The 17,376-nt window shown below is 45.3% G+C and overlaps 1 protein-coding gene across 1 annotated transcript in view; it reads right to left on the reverse strand.

The window, feature by feature from the left end:
- TMCC3 (transmembrane and coiled-coil domain family 3) overlaps window positions 1–871 on the reverse strand; it is a 147,821-nt gene extending 146,950 nt beyond the window's left edge. The window contains exon 1 of the mRNA XM_055711627.1: window positions 757–871. Within this exon, the coding sequence (XP_055567602.1) occupies window positions 757–768 (12 nt within the window). The 5' untranslated portion in view covers window positions 769–871. The remainder of the gene's footprint in view (window positions 1–756) is intronic.
- Window positions 872–17,376: the final 16,505 nt, after the last annotated feature.

Here is a 17,376-nt window from a genome sequence, read left to right on the forward strand (position 1 = left end):
TTCAGGCTGTTTTTCTAACGCTATTAGGAGCGACTTCACCAGCCATCGGAGTCTTGCATTCGCCTGCGCGCAGAATAAACCGCGCCGCTGCCCAGCGCGCAAACCAAGAGCTGTTCGCTCGCCCCAGCCTCTCCCCGCCCGCGGTCCGGGCGCGCAGGGCCCGTGCGAGGCACAGCGGCGGCGGCCGGGAGCGACGCGGGCCGCCGGTCCCTCTGCGCGGCCGACGGGCAGCGCGGCGCTCCCCCGCCCCGGGCAGTCCCGGGCGGCCCCGGGCGCCCACCCTGCGCCGCCCGGCTGAGCCTCCCCCGCCGCCGCCGGGCGCGCAGCCAGCGGGGAGACCCGCAGCCCGGCCCCGCCGCGCCCCGCGCTGCCGGCCGCAGGCAGCCATGGCAGCTCCCGCGCGGGGCGCCGCCGGCCGGAGCGGCAAAGTTTGGCCGGCCTCGACCGACCGGGCCCGCCGCCCCCCGCCCCCCGCCGCCCCCCGCCGCCGCACCATGGACAGCGCCCGGCGGGCTCCCGCCGGCCGCCCCGCCGCCCCCCGGCCCCCGGCCGCCCTGGCGGGCGCACCCGAACCCGCGGGGGCCGCTCCCGGCGCCGCGGCGCCCCCTGGCGGGGCCCCGGCGGCCACACGCCGCTGCCCACCCTCCCTCCTCGCCTCGGCGCCCGGTCGCGGCGCCGGGTGCTCGGCGGCGGCCCCGCGCTGCCGGCCCCCGCTCCGGTGTGCGCGGCCGGCGGGGCAGCGGCGGGGGCCCTTACCTTCCGCAGCATGCTGGGCAAGGCGGCGCCGGGGACTCCCCGCCGCGGCGCCGCGCTCTCCCGCCCCTCACGGCGCGGCCGTGCCCAGAGCCCGCGGGCGCGGCGGCCCTCCCCGCGCGCCGCCCGCCTGCCCACACGGAGCGGCGGCGCGAGGGCTGCCGCCCGCCACGAGGCAGCGCGGCCGCGAGGGAGGCCCGGCCCCGCCGCCCGGCCCCTTCCCCGGCCGCGGGCAGCCCCCTCCCCCCCCGCCCGCCGGAGGGGCCGCCTGTCCCGGGAGGGCCGGGGACCGAGCTGGGCGCCCGGCTCCGGGCGGCCCCCGCTCCCGCTGCGCGGGCGCCCACAGCCGCGGAAAGCAGGCCGCGGGTCCGGCCCCGCTTGCAGCCGCCTGCTGCCCAGCCGGCCGGGCCGCGGCAGGGCGGAGGGTCGCTCCCCTCCCGGGGGGGAGGGCGACGCGGGCCGGAGGGCTTCATGCGCCGGCCGGCTCCGGGCACTGGGGAGCCGTTTGGCCCACGCCGGTCCGGGGCTTGAACACCGTACGCGGCCACAACGCTCCGGCTGCCCGTAGCGAAGCAAACCTCTCCCAGAGCAAATTACACCTGTTCCAGGAGCAATTCGCTGCTCCTGCAAGCTGTAGCACACCGTCAGAGCTACAAGTTGTTCTCAGGTTAAAATAGAGCCTGATCTCGAAAGGTATTTAGTGCTAATTATGACGCACTTTATTAATATTAAATGCAAGAGCCCGAGGCTCCTGCTGTCCAGTGCGCTGAGGCGAACCGTGGCCGGGTGCGTTGCATCTGCACACACAGCCCCGGGCCAGCCTGAGTGCCCAGCGGCCAAACCCACACCACACAGCAGCAGGTTGCTCCATGTCTCGGGAGGACAGGATCACGCGTTTCAGATTCCAAAGGATGTGGCTTATCTCGGGGCAATCCATTGTTGCAAGTTTTCCCGGTGTCCCGGCATGTTCTCAAGTAACTTTTGGTGAAACTTCAGTCCTCTGAGCGTATAATGACCCACGAATGGCAGATTCATTTCCAGCAAGCCAGTTAGTAAGTACAAAGCAGACAAAGAAGTCAGAGCAAACTGTCATCGCATTTGCATTCAGAATTAGCCTGACAGGAGCGGTTTAGCTGAAGTGGCTGAATATCAGCTGGCAGGCTAACACAGAGCTCATAACCTCGTTTCATGGGGAGCCGGGAGCCACACCATAGTACCCAGCCATGAAATCTCGGCCATCACATTCACAGTGCTGTGCAGACTGGGCCAGGTGCTGCTGCCTTTGGTGTGGCGCTGTAAGGTATCGCTCAGCGCAATGTTGCATTAAGGTGCTAAAATGGAGGGGGGTCACTTGAGCAAAACCTGCATGACCAGTGGGTTTTTATGTTGGCTGTGGTTCACCAATGGCTGGTGACAGCTATGGGGCTCAGATTTGCTGGGCTTCTATTAGCACATTAATTTACACCTCATGGTGCTGGTTGTTAGTTCGCACTCAGGTCTGAATATACGGGCTTCAGCTGTGCTTCTGTTCACTTGCCCAGGTTGCCTCTTCCCTTTCATTTGTCTCCTGAAAATGAAGAACCCCGCGTTTTGACAAAATTTCTGTATTACAAGTACGATACAATGTTTTCATATCCACTGTAGATGACTATTCACAGAAATCAGCGGCATTTCCAAGAATATTGCCTGCTACAGCCACGAACCCTTCTTGTCCCCTGCCCAGTGTAAAACAGTACAGGTCACATCCCTCTTAATGTACCTGCTGTCACCTCTGGTCACGCCAGACTCTTAAACGGCTTTTCTTTCTTCCAGACATTTCTCACTGAAGTGCACATGTCCTTCTTGCATGAGGACTGATTGTGTAAGCTTGATACAATTACTAGTTTACCTAAAGTGAAACAGGATAATCAAGAAGAATAAGAACATCAGCAACAATCCTGGACCATAGGCACATGGGAATGTGCTCTGGGTATTTGGTTTGTTTTCTCTGTAGTTACACTTATGAAGAGACACTTGCTCTGGAATCACTTCTTTTCTGGAGAAGATCTGAGTATGATTAAAAGAGAGTTGGAACCCTAAGATTCAGGTGTTGCAATGCTTAAATTACAGCTATGGGGTTCTTAGAGTACCCCAAAGCTCAGTGCTTGGTACCTTGGCTTTTTATGTATTAGGAGGGTTCAAGAACTCGGAATGAGTTTCATAGCAATCTTCCCCTCCTGATGAGCCACAAACTGTCTAAAGTCACCAACTGAATGTGGCTTTTCATAAGGCAACCCCCTTGGGATCTCTCATGACAGACAGTTGGAAATCTGGCTCCACACCTCAAGGCCAGAACTTTTGCTTTCTCAGAATGCAGGGCTGAGCCATTTGCCCTGAGGGTAGACCCTGATGTCCATATCTTTCAAAAGCTGTATTAGATAACTCACCTCCGTGTACATTTTTTATTTGTTTTCTCATAACAACAGGAATACTGCTGCTGCCTTCTTCCACTATTGACCTCTGCACTTTTTTCTGGACCTACAAAAGTTTGAGTCCATCCATTTATTTTGAAAACATAAGCATTTTAAGGTAGATGAAAAGTTTGAAATCCACACCTATGGAGAAATGTGGTGGGCAGGGATTTCTGATACAACTCCAGGGCCCTCTGACCAACCAGCAGTAAATAATTAACCTTGCTGACTTGTCTTGTCTTGCCTGAGATACTATCATTTCAGGGCATCAGGATTGCTTGTCTTTCCACTCTTTCATTTCATCACAATATTCTTTCCTTTTTTCTTTTTTTTTTTTTTTTTTTGTGATCTTTGTCAGTTGTGACTCAGCATGGCTCTTGGCACCCACCCTTTCCCCTGCCCTTCTGAGCCATAAGCTGTCTCCATGTTCCTCCTCAGCATACTCACTCTTACATCACCCCTTGTGACCCTTTTCTCTTATAGTTTAAGCCCATTTATCACACTTGTGCAACACCATGTATCTTCAGAGAAAGTCTGGTCATGAAGCAATGTATGATTTGTTGGGACTGATCCATGATTTCCAGGAACAGACCCTCGATCAGTTTCCCTGTATGCAAACTTCATTCCTCCTCCAAAAACCTTTCAATAAAAATTATGACTGACAAGTATTGTACAAATATTTTCAAGCTTGTTTTGGCAAAGCCGTGTTAGTTTGCTGGTCTTCAAAGAGCTTTACTCACGTGCAATAATGCCACTTAATCACAGTATGATAGGTGGGAATTCCAGCCCATGCTGGTCAGCTCAGATGAAGCTTGGGTAACTGGAGAGCCACCAGCACTCAGCACAAGCACGCCTGCTTCATATTTCTTCTGACTTTCACTCATATTTTTTGTGTGAGGGTTTTTCCTTCCACCAAACTTCTGAAATCAATCTACCTCTTCCCCAAAAAAAGCTTTAGGTAACGATATACTGCCTTCTTATATTGGGGGCATTTTACAGTTTTGTGGTGCTACACTACAACAATGCTCTCTCAGCTTCTACCCGCTAAGGTATTTGACAGTAACACCAGCTTTTTTGTTATTTGTAATGTCATTACTTTGCTTCTGAGTGCCTAAAGTCAAACACAGAGAAAAGGTGACTTAATTTGCCATTGAAGTATCACTGTATATTAACATAATATATACATTAACATTAACTCTATGTGTGCATTTTGTTTGCAACCAGGTGACTTGCCATCATTTTTTCCTGGACCAAACCACTGCGCTTCTGACACGTGTGTACTGTGCTACTGAGCTGTGTACCTCCCAGAGTGAAATCCTGGATAAATATGTGGAATCTCCCAGTTCTGCCTGAACAAGATTTGTGCTCAGTGAAAGGGCATGTCTGGTGAAAGACCAATGGCAGCCAAAGTGGAAGGGCCAGTTTATATCATCTCCCTTAAAAACTATTACAAATTTCTTCTTCTCTGTCCTTCTTTCCCAGTATTTCACTAATGAACCAAAAGCACTGAAACGAAATATGTTCCTTGTCTTGTCCTCTGTCATTGTAGTCTAATTCCCTCTTCTTTAGCCACAAAAATTACCTGCTACCATGTTATAAACCTTTACAGTGTGCAAAAGTGCAAAAAACCAGAAACTAATGTGCTTTTGTCCTCCATTCTTTCTCCAGTGGTGTCTTCCTTCAGCAGCAACTTGTATTGGGAAAGACTTTTCTCCTTTGTCCTATCTGCCACTTTTGCAAGAATTCAACAGCTCCTCCCCTACTGCTGCTCCACATCTCTGAGATACAACCTTCATATGGGTTTTATGCTTCCTCAGCCTACTGGCCAGTTCCCTCAAACGCCATGCTCAGTGTCGTCTCCACTGAAGGCAGGAGAAGAACTATTACAAAAGTGACATCTGAGCTTTTGGACTGATTTGTACGTAAAGTTGCGGGGTTTGTTCAGACAAATGATAACAATGCGGTCAGGTTGCTTCACTGTGTGCATTTTACAAGAGCAGTTTGAGCAATGCTCTGTAGCATGCCTAGTGTCAGCAGGCTCAAGTTTCACATATGGGGATGAAGATTTTTCTTTTTGTTTCTCTGGTGTTTACTAAATAATTCTGTCAGATGCAAAAATGAAAATGCATTGTAGAGCACAGTCCGCGCTTTAAATGCAGTGTGTTTGAAATGCCTCTAGCCAGCCTCATTTCTGAAGGCTCGAATGCAAAATGTTGCTATGGGAACAAAACCTTCTCTCCACCCAATCAGCTGAAGCAAGAGGTGTTTTTTTTAAAAATAATGAGATTGTCTATATCTGCTCTTCACCTAATCAGTCAGCACAAGACAAAGAACAACAATTTTCACAATCAAACAGTGGGAAAATGTGACGCGTTCACCGCACAAAAAACCCTGTAAGCTTCTTAGGGATGGGAGACTGCCATCTTACTGTAGAACATGAACAGACATAAGACAAATTGACAAATCAGTCCCATTTGGCAGTGGAATCAAGGAAAGAAATGGGTGTGAAACTGCTTGAATCTAACTAAATCTTGCTTTGGGAGAGAAAGCTTGAAAAGGTCCTCAAAGAATTTGGAAGAGGAATATTTGTAACAAAGGGCAAGACTTAACATGATCATGTGATTGCCTCCTTTACCCTGCATGCATGTTGAGACTGGGTTTGTGCGGTGACTTTCTTTGCCATGAGCTGGTGCCATCTACTCCAAGACAGCAGCTCTGCTGCTCATCCCACCACAGGGGTGTCCAGGCTGCTCACACAAATGACAGCCTGGTAGCCTGCAAAAGCTGTGATCAACATTGGCTTCCCTCAGTGACTGGTGCGTACTGCTGCTCCACAGAAGCATGGACCAGCCCATCACCGAGCACCAGCTCCTCCAGGGAAAGGGGCTGTGGGCAGAGCTGCTCTCTGAGACAAGGCTCGTACCCTGCTCCGACAAGTCCTTCACAGTGGATTCTGCTTAGTCTCTGTCATTAATGTTTTAATTCAGTCAATGTTAAGTCAGAGACCTCTGTCCACAGCAAATTAAAAGTAACATAACCTAGCTTGATCCTCTCTTGTCTGGAATGATGCATTAGTCTTTTGGCTCCACTGAGGTTTAGCAACCTATTAAGCTACAGTAACCATATATTCAAGTCCTGCCTCTCGTCAGCCTATAAGCAAAAAAGATACTTCCCAAAATTAAAAAAAAAAGGGAAAAGATCAGTGATTTTGGGGTATTTTTCAGACTGATTCTGCTTATTGATGGATAATTTTGTACACTGTCAGTTGAGGAGAAACTACTAAATCAAACTTTAATAATAATACCCTTTAAAAATGTTTTAGGATTTGACTAACACTTTCGTGAATTGGAATACAGTAAGTCTTTATTAATGAGTGATTGAACTGTCAGTCTTCACTCCTTCTTAGTCATTATAATGAATGAAAGCATACCCTTATCTGTCTCGGATTCTGTACACATGTCACATGCTGTCTCCTCCAGGAGCTGTCAATTTAAAGCTGTGAGATGGTCCATAGAAGACAGGAAGTAGCTGTCTGCTCATAAGGCCCATAATAAAAATAAAATAATACTATTACACAAAATAAAATGTGAGCATCATCCTCATTATTTTCTTCATGTCAAATGTAGAAGAATGATCTGTGCTTTGTGGTTCTTACAGGTATGTGAAAAATTGTAGTGACATAAATTATTGAATTTCGGATCAGCCTACCTTCACGTCTAATATAAGAATTATTTAAACTTTTTTAAATTAGCTGCACATGATTCAATAGTAAAATTTAAAGCAGGAAAATTTCAATGGTCTATGTTATGATAAGACCTCAGTGTTTCTCATGCAAGTCAGGGTGTTGTCAGACATGGTGCTAACTTCAAATGAGAAGGCAGATTCTAGGCTCAGTCCATTCTGCAGAGATATTAAGATCTTCTGTCGCTGTGGGAAGTGCAAATCCTGGGATGGGCAACACAGGACAGATACACAGCTTCGTTCATGAGTACAACATAAACAGCCAGAGAAGCGGATGAGTTTCCTTAGCAGGCTTCAGCCCAAAATGCTGGGATATCACCAAGTTTGAGCGAGTGGCTGTTATTAAGAGACCTGACTTGAGGAGGGCTTTGACCACTGGAGTGCTCAGCATGCAGGGGACCAAACAGGGCTGCTGCCTCAGTTATATTCCGTGTTGACCTGAGGAGACGCCCAGTACTGCAGCGTATGAATCATAACACCTTAGAAAGGAAAAGGGTCCTGCGGCCTTTTCTATGCATCACGGTTGTATCAGCTCAGTTACTCAGTTAGGAGTATGAGCTCTTGCTATTGCAGCTATCATAATTTAAAAAAATATGGGTACGATAAGGAAACTATTTGGTATAAGACAGTTATACCAGGATGGTTAATATTGATTTTAAGGACAAGTATTTCCAATGTAAGTAAGCACTTCCATTACCAGCATAACATGTTGTTACCATTGTGCCTATCCTTGGACTGTTCCATCAGTTCAGTTCTTATGCTGAACTTGTTCAGCTGCTGTAATACCTGCAGCAACACTGAAAGAAAGAGCATGTGGGGTACAGCAGAGCTGGAAAGGAAGCGGGAGCACAGCTTTAAAGCAGTTTTATCCTGGAGATGCTCATGTGGTGGACACGCAGCTTCGGTTCCTGCTGATGCATACCGGTTGTCTGGCCTCACCTGCAGAGGTGCTTTGATGACAATGGCAAATGGTGCACCAGTAATTTGAATTTATTAGTGGTTTTTGTTTTATCATTTGCAATATTGCATCTTACTGTACTATTTTCAGCTGTCTTGCTGTTTGCACTTTTCAAGCTGCATTAAGCAACCTGAGCGGATCCTCTGTCCAGAACTGTCCTTGTCACTATTTCCTGGAAGCTGTCATTCAGAAAAGAGATACAATTAAAAAATACATATTTATTTACAGTGTCCTTTGTTCCTAGAAATCTGGAAGGTACATGTTGATGATCAAGTGACTGTTCCTGTTGCTGCCTGTATGAATGCTTCCGTATGTATTTACATGAGGAATTTGATTGTAACTGTAAAAATGTAGTGTTGTTCCTCACTCGCAAAGCAAAAGAATTGTCCTTGCTAAACAGCATGCTACATAATTGTGCTGTAACTTTGAACTCACTGTGAATTTAGCTGTTGTGTTCAGGATTATTAAAAAGCACTTCATGTTCTTGCTTTTCAGACAGCTACTCAGTTGGTCTTGCTGCTCCTACTGATTTGCCCAATAATTTTACATACACAGAGCCAAATCCTGCTATTATTTATGTACACCTGTGTTCCCATTGAAGGCAATCATAATACCAGGACAGCAGCTGATGGCATTGGCTGAGGCAGATACAAAGCTTCTCATGTTGGGTGTGAATTTAGGTTCTTGTTAGATCCTACAACACCTCAAGTCAGAATAAAATTGCCATATGTTAAACAGCAACATAATAGATTGTGCCTTTCCTTTGCCTGCAGAAGAGGGAAATAATACAATGTATTCATCCCAGCTTCTGTACTGAAGAACATGGCAACTTCTAACAGCTCCGTAATAGATGCCTCATGCATTCCTTAGTCATCATAAAGCAAATCATATATCCAAAACCATATGTCTGTGTTCACTTACCTATGAACTCAGAGCAAATGGCCATCAGCAAGCCGCAGGGAGAGCAGAGAAGTCCCAGGAGCACTAGCCAGACTGACTTAGCTAATGAAGTGTGCATAAACAGCAAACAGCCATCACCATAAATTATCCTCAAACTCCCCTTTCACATGCAGTCACCTCCTTGCATCTCATGCTTCTCAGACAACCTGTGACATCCACGGCCTGAATCCTGCAAATGACTAGACTGAGTAGGAAATGTGCTCTGTAAACATGCTGTTCATTATAGCTATTTTACCTACTGCCAGATGGATTGATTTGAAATGGTTTATTGCTTACTCACCCTTTTGCATATTGGAAGTAGATGAATTAGCAAACTGCCTAGTAGTCAGGAATCAAGTGCTTCAGGCCAGCAAATATTTTGAAACTGCCTTTTCTTTTCTGCTTCCATAAGCTGTTGCAGGGGAGTTGAAAATTTTACATGGAAAAATTTGCATCTGAGCTAAGGAAAGATGAAAGAAATTGGCTTTGTTAAGTAAGCATCACATTTAAAATTTAACTTGTACTTCAAGCCTATTCGGAGGAGAAATAAATACAAAAAAATTGTAGCTTAATAACTGGCTATGGTGTTGTTATTTTGATATATTTTGAACAACAGATAGACAGAGAGATCTAAATAGATAGATCTATCTAGATAGTAAAAAAACTCGTGGAATGTGAGAGAGTTGATACAAAAAAAATAACTTTCCCCAGAAAATAAAAGACAAGGGAGTAGTATTCATTCAGCGTCGCTATTTCAGCATTATCCTTTAGTCATGAGATCAAAATTCTTACAGCGATGGCATTAGTACCAGTTATTAGTAAAGGAAACATAGACCAAGCGAACCACATAAGCATGTATTTTCAAGCACATGAGTAAGCTCAGGGAGTAAAAGCCTACTGAAAATAACAAAATATTCCAGTCAGGTAGAACACACCAGAATTAATGGAAATACATTATCCTGTGGCTAAAGAAACAAGCTCAGCCAGCACTACACTCCAACGTTTTAGTGGCACGATGGCAGGTAGCTACCCTGCTACTTATGAGATTACCTGAATGTAACTTTGCTGAACTCAGCACACCAAGCTGCATTCGTAGCAATTTCAGTAACTGCCATTCTGGTTCAAGCCTGTAGATTTTCTGAAAGGTACAAAAAGAGTTTGCATTTGGCTTTACCTGCTCTATAGATAAAGTAATTCTCCCCACAGCTGCTGTAAAAATAAACCTAGCCTTTCCCAGAGTTGGCTAACTCAGATACAGCACTGGTGCATCCAGGAAATATTTTGTATCCCTTAACTGCACTGACATTTGAGAGTGCCTGCCCTCTGGAAGGCTGCCTAGGCCGTAGGTCTTTTATCAAACTGGGTTCTGACTTCAGTTTTGCATTCTGGCTAAGCTTACAGAATTCTTAACTTTGTTTAAATGATCAGATATTAGTCCTGGCTCAGGAAAGCATTTAATAATAACCTTGAGTCCCTTAAGCACTTGCTTGAAGTGCTTAAAGTTTACTGTGTTGTTGAAATGTTTCTTGCACTTACACCATACTAGATTGTCCTGAAATGACTTTCTGTCTTAGCATTGCTTTCCACCACTTCTGTAGAAGAAATGCAGTTTAGAAATGTTACTTTGCTGTATTCCTTCCCAATCCACTACCAATATCTTTACCACATGATGGGTATTCTGAGGAGCAGATCATCTCTCGTTACAAATTACCATAAAGGGCACAGCTCTCAGCAGTCCTAGCAGATGAGTGCATCTACACAAAACTATACATGTGGCATAACCTGGGGTATGTAAAGCACCATGGTCCACTTCAAAATCATAACAATGACATACTTTTGATAGCAGCAAGGACTTGGGAACATGGGAATTCAGAACTAATGGAGAAGAACTATTGCTCTGCTTCTCCTACTTTCTATACCTCTTAGTGGGTATTCACACGAGACAGTGCCTAGCTCAGCTGCTCGCAAGTTGTTTACCTCTACCTTGCCTATAGAAAGCTCCTTTTATGATGATGTAAATTTACTTAAAGTATGTAGCGTGAATATCCCCTCCACCCAACACCCTCCTCAAGCCAACTGGAGCCAGTTCCCTTCCTACAGAACAGAGAAAAGGCCTTTGTAAACAATAGGAATAATAAAAGTATAAAGTAAAAATCTAGCAAAGAAAATACAACATTTTCCAGAGCCATTTGGACATCAAATCAGGCCCCTTCATTACCAAGTACAAATAAAGCTGTCAGGCCTCTACTGACAGTTTTTAAAAGTGATCTTTAGCACACAGCATGGAAAAAAATAAAACTTCAGTGTGTGGTGTCAGATCAAACAGTTTGTCTGCCATCAATTAGAAGGAAAGAATATATTAAATCCCAGGATGACATCTGGTATTTCAATCCAAAATTGGAATCTCTCAAACTTAAAAAGGCTTTTGTCAAGATAATCTCCATTTAAAGCTCAGTGATGTAAACTGTGACCAGATCAAAGACCACAAGCAGTAGCACACTCAGCAGTGAGATGCTTAAAAGGCAACTTTTATTTAGTTGGCATTTTCCTATCTTTTAACTCAAGGCAGTATGCTATGAGTGGTATATGGGCTGTGCAGAGCAAAATGGAAAGCCATGGATGGCTGCGTTGAATTAGTCAAGTACCATCATGTTAACTACCTCATAAAACACATCATGTGAAAATCAATTCCCATCACTGAGGTAGTTCTTATGTATTTTGGCTGTTGAATGGTAAATCAAATGCTAGAACTATAAGTTCAATATAAAATGTGTCTTGACATAAGGTTTTTTTATTTTTTGTTTTTAGCAGTTACGCTACACAACCGACTGAGTTCTTGTCTTGAACAAATGTAAATAAATCATCTGTGGCAGCATGTATTAAACGGATTCAACTCTTGTAGTGTGGCAGGAGAAGGGAAGGGAAAGGCCATGTGCCTACTGCCATAGAAGAATGGCCACAAAAGATGGCATCTTGGACGGCATGGAGAACTGGTAATGATGAGGCAGCCTTCCACCTCGTGGTTTGGCTTATTGTTTTCAATAGCCCAGCTGATATATGTAGGTAAATACAAACACAGTTGCACAAGTGCTGGAAACAGGGAAGCCCTGTGGCCTTATGCACCCACCAAAATAGCCCTGGCTTTTTCCTCCCTGCATGACCCCATCATATGCCCTGTTTCCTCTGCACACCCTAAATTCCACCCTGCTCTCAGTGCTCCCTGCCTGCCGTCACCCTGGCTCACACCCCGCACTCACCGGCTAGCTGGGGCAGGGCAGCCAGCGCAAGTGGCTCTGACACTCACACAAGCAGTCCAGCTCCAGGTGAACCATTAATTCTCCTTTTCTCCTTTAGCCAGGTGTCAGTATTTACAAAACTTGTCAGTACTTTGACATCCCACGTACCGGTACCTCTGGCTTTCTGCTTGGCACCATACCCTCGTTCAAAGGTTAGTGCCAGGTGCTGTATCTTCAAAGCAAAAAGCAACATTACATTGGTGCCAAATTCTTCATGGGGCTCACACGTTAGGAAGCCAATGATTTAGAGAGTACTGGTGTTGATATAAAATCCTGAAGTGTAGCAGTTATCACAGTGAGAAATAGGGGCAGTTTAAATTGGTTTCCTTCCGAAATTTCTGAATGACAGGGTGAATCAAGAGTAACAGAATCAAAATAAAGCTTGTGCCACTAAAGAAGTAAGGCCTAACACATCGGGTAAGATTTATAGAATGTGATATTTTAACACAGTTGGGGATTTTGACAAGCAACTTTAAAGTACTACATTTTCAGAGTCACCAAATGCTAAATTAGGAGCGCAGCTACAGCTGGTGTGAAGCCACCCCGTCAGTTTTGTGGTGGCACCACGTTATGGCTTGCTCAGCGGCTGCCTGGAGCAGCCTTACTGGGGTTTTCAGCCCTGGTCCAGTCTGTGATGTGAGTGCAATGCTCCCCTGTGAGTCAGCAAAGCCTTCTGCAGGGTTATTTTTCACTAAATATATAAACAAGGTGTAATTTTAGCATTAGCTGCTTCCTACATTCTGGCTTTGCTACAGCCTTGCAACACAGAAAAAATATGCCCGCAGGTGCCTGAAGTTTCTCTGATGCTAGTCAGAAGTAAATACACTGAAAGAATTAGCACAAAACATATGCAAGAGGAAAAAATCTTCCTCTTCTTAAATGAAACCTAACAACACAGGAATAGTCAGAGGAAGCAGAATCTAATGAGATTCCTGGCTTTGATTTTTTTGTTTCATTTTAATTGTAATTTCCCATTTGTCTGTATGATTCTAAACTGATGGTAATCAGGGTGATGCAGGGAACATAGCCCCAGCATAGCTCTTGAGTCTGTAGAAAATAGAGAAAACTGGGAACAGTAGGAGACTAAAAGCAGAGTGACAGTTTCCATCTTTCCTTAACAGCCCCCTGCTCTGACTATACCTCCCCCAATAAAAAACACCAGATAGAGCAGTGTGAGTCATCAGTCATTTTAAAACCTGAATTATCCTGTGAGGAGGTTATTATCAGCTGAAATGATCAAGAGTCATCAGAGAGGGGTGGTAAAAGAATGCTGCTGTGAGCCCTGTTTTCCCCACAGCTGTTAGCCTTGTTGTGCCTCTGAGAGAGCGGGTTCCCTGGTCCTTAGGTTCCCCTGAGTGGAGAAACGAGGTGTGCAAGCACTCATCTTTTTGCCATTGACTCTAAAGGTCAGGCAGTTCCTGTGAAGGAGGCTTGCACACCAGCTGTGATGCTAAGGTCAATACAGAAGTACATGAAAGGCCAAATATTGCAGGAGGGTAGGTGCTTCAGAATTGCATAATGAAAGTGCTAATAATATAGAACAGCTTAATATTATTATTTTTTTTAATCTGGAAAAAAATAGGATTCATATAATTTGTATCAATTAGAATTTGTTCTTTGATCATCAGGAACTGAAGATATGTAGGATGAGTGTTACTAACCTGGCATGTTTAGATGCCAGTGAACCCCTGGAGTGGCAGGAGAGTTGGCTAAGGATCCTTCTTTTTCATTGACCTTGATTTTGAAGGTACTGGGGAAATTTCAGGGGACTGGAAGAATACTTATGCTGTGCTAGTATATAAAATGTTGAAGTGACTTAACTGAAATAAATATACCCTAGCAGTGACCAAGAGTGTGGAAAAACCATACTGGTAGAGACCACAGTGGGTAATGATATGCCAAGAATTAATGGTAGGCACAGAGTGTCAATTGTTATGAATTTTCTGAGACTTGCCAAAGAAATCTTATTTCATCATTTCAGATTACAGGTTTGCACAGGTAAATGTGGAGAAGTAACACCCCTAGATGATTTCAAGGAGTTTAATTTGTTACTGTGTAAAACCTGATGAAAAGTTAGCAATATGACATGTCAGTAAATCACTTGCTAAGTGGTTTAAGAATGGGCTAATTCAGCAGTTCTCGTGAATGTATGTTTTTATTTAGCTCTTCCCCCTGTATCTCAAGTATATGTCCCATCTTGTTGTCCCTTTTGGTGTTTGCTAACATCTAACTCAGCAACTCCTAACCTAGAGGGATGCAACTGAGAGTGGAGCCAGAGCTGCACCCAGCAGGATGTGGGCGAGATGGGAAGGGCAGGGTAGAGGGAAGGTCTGGAGCCCACGGCGAGCAGTACTCGGGCCTGGGGGTGCTGCAAAGTGCCGAACGACAGCCAAGCTTCTCAGATGGGACCTGCTCACCTACTGCCTTTGGGACAACATAAAGTGAGCTCCCTGCACAATCCTGCAGCAAACACACACACACAAAAAAAGAGTCTAGTACATCCTTGACTCCTTGCTGCAGGCATGAGGGGAATAAAGCAAGAAGGAGGAGAAAGAAGTTTTTTTGTGTTTGTTCTTCTTTTTACATGTTGTATACAGGATTGGTATGGTAGGTAATTCTTATTCTGAAAAGGCTGATGAAAAATCAGGGAGGGTAGAGAACCACAAAAATTGCAACGGAAAAGTGCTTTTCATGGAGAGATGGAGAGTTCAATCTATTTAGCTAGTCAACAAGAAAAGTGAGAGGTGACTTGATTTCAGTGTACAAGTGCTTTCCCAGGCAGAAAATACTGGGTAGTCATCACTTCTCTCAGCTTGCAGAGAAAGACAACAACAGGATCCAGTGGCTGAAAGCTGGAGCCAGACAAATTCAATTAGAAATTAGGCCCAGCTTTGTAACTGTCGAGGCAAGTGCTCATTACAACACGTAACCAAGGAGAGACAGTTCCACAGGGCGAGGCGGGATGCTTTGCAAGATGATGTGTTTTATCCAAGCCTGAGATGTTTGACTCAACTTTGAGAAACATAAATATAAGTTAGTAATTTCTAAGAGGAGAGATTAAATGGTCAAATGCCTACTTTAAAAGCAAAAAAACCTCTTCAGTTCATTTTGCTGGGATCATGAATTTCTGTCAGACTAGGAGAGCAAGGGGAGATCTTTCCAGTCTCTGTAGGCTAACAAAAGAGCCACTCATACTTGAAAGGAAAATGGCCAAGAATGATGTGCTGCCTGAACAAAATGGAAATCTCATCTCTCTTGCTCAGTTCCTTCATAGTGGTAAGTAAGCATATACCTTTCCTGTTAGTTAGGATGTCTGGGTGAAGAAAATGTGAGACCAACTTTGATTAGATTGGCGATTGGATTGATGCAATTTCATTAAGTACTCATCTTTGTCAGCGATGAGCACAGCATTAACACCCAGAAGGGCAACCTTGCAAGATTAGACAGGGGAGGAGAGAGGCAGACAGCTACCATCATGAGAAGGGAGGGCAGGGTCTGATGCAGGGAGCTGGGGGGGGGGGGGGAGAGGCACAACCCTCCTTGGCTGTGGAGGGGGGGAGATACACAGGAGGCAGTGCGCAGACCTGCAGGGCCACCCCCTAGAGCAAGGCAGCACAGCAGGGCACCTGTCTTGGACAGGAGGGGTGTTGGTCCATAACATGCAGAAAGTGGCAGGGAAGCTGGAAAGATGTGCAGATGTGCCTCAGAGCGAAAACATACGAGCCCATCGACTGCTTCAAGAGAAGCAAAACTATTATCTGCAGAGTTTCCCCCTGCTTTCTTCTCAGAAGTGATTACAACTACAAAATCTGTTTGCGCTATCAACCTCCCACTGCCTGCTACAGTCATCGCTGTAAAAGCACTGTGTCCTGCTGTGGAGAAGCCAAGCTGCAGGGAAGCTCCTGGATCTCACCAGCTATTGCCACAGTGCTCTTGACAGCGTGGGGCTTCACAGAAAAAAATTGAACAAACAAGCAAGTGAAAAGCTTTTCTGTGCCATTAAACGCTGCCCTAAAATGTAGAGACAAAACATGTATGCGCCCCATGGGCTTGGGCTGTCCTGACCCGCTGTGGCATGGCTTTTGGGGAATAAATGAAGAGAAGTGGGAGTTCCAGGCAATGCTGGAGGTGAGAATAGGTGCCCTATAGGCTAAATGTATAGCAAAGCTAAATAGCTACCAAAAGACAATTAAAGGCTCAAGCAACTCAAGTGACAAGCACAAATATTCCCTGTATAACACGTATGTATAAAGGTACATGTGTCTATTAACCCTATTTAGGAGGTTAGTGTCTCTCTTAGAATTATTAATTAAAATAACAAACTATTCTTATTTTAGTATTATTTTAATTGATGCACAGGGGAAGGACAGGAAGGAGGACAAGACAGTCCTACAAATTCACTCACAGCTTCTTAACACTGGCAAGCTGCTCAGGAAAGATATTGTCTAGATGCCTGTGAAACATCGTCTTCTCTGAAAGATTTGTGTGCATTATAATGTACAATTGGCAACTTTTAAACACTTGATTCTAGGCAGCATATGGCGGGTGATAGAAGTTGTTTGTTTCCTTGATATCTTTCTGCACCGAGATGCTATTTTGTTAATCACAGAGCATATAGTTAATTATACTGTCAAATTATGTGTTGTGACATGAGGGCATTCATTTTGCCCAGTGTGGTGTTAGATAAATGGACAAAAGATTTGCTGCCACAATCAGGCCTGAACGGTCAGTTATGGCTTGTGTTTTCCTATTGCTGAGTAACAGCAGCAATTACAATCCCGACTAATAGGAACTACAAGTACAGATGATAACCCACTTGGGCTTTAGAAGAAACAGAAGTTTACTCAATGTAATTTTACAAGTGTTACAGAACAGATTAATTGCTGCCCGCCACTTTTCTTTTGCAGGTATGTAATTGTGCTCACAGGTTGGGTTTGGAGCATCTGGCCTGCGCTTGGCTGTGATGGAATGTTCACTGTTTCTGCTTTTTGGAAGCACGTTTGTGCTTTTCTTCAGCTGCCAGAAACAGGCTCACAGCCGTAGCACGGGTGATAGGGCTGCTGGCAGTCCTTAGTAGCTGTGGTAAGGCTGTAGCTGTAAGGTGGTTGTTATGGTGTGGGTTACACAGCAATTACTTACTGTGCTTTCTTTTGTAAGCAGCAGTGGTTAAGTAGCAAACGGCAGAGATGACTGTGTTTCGGAGAAGTTTTCCAGCTCTGAGGATGAAGGCTGTTATTAG

The sequence above is a fragment of the Falco cherrug genome, chromosome 5, assembly GCF_023634085.1.
Source record: "Falco cherrug isolate bFalChe1 chromosome 5, bFalChe1.pri, whole genome shotgun sequence".
In the NCBI taxonomy this organism is placed as follows: domain Eukaryota; kingdom Metazoa; phylum Chordata; class Aves; order Falconiformes; family Falconidae; genus Falco; species Falco cherrug.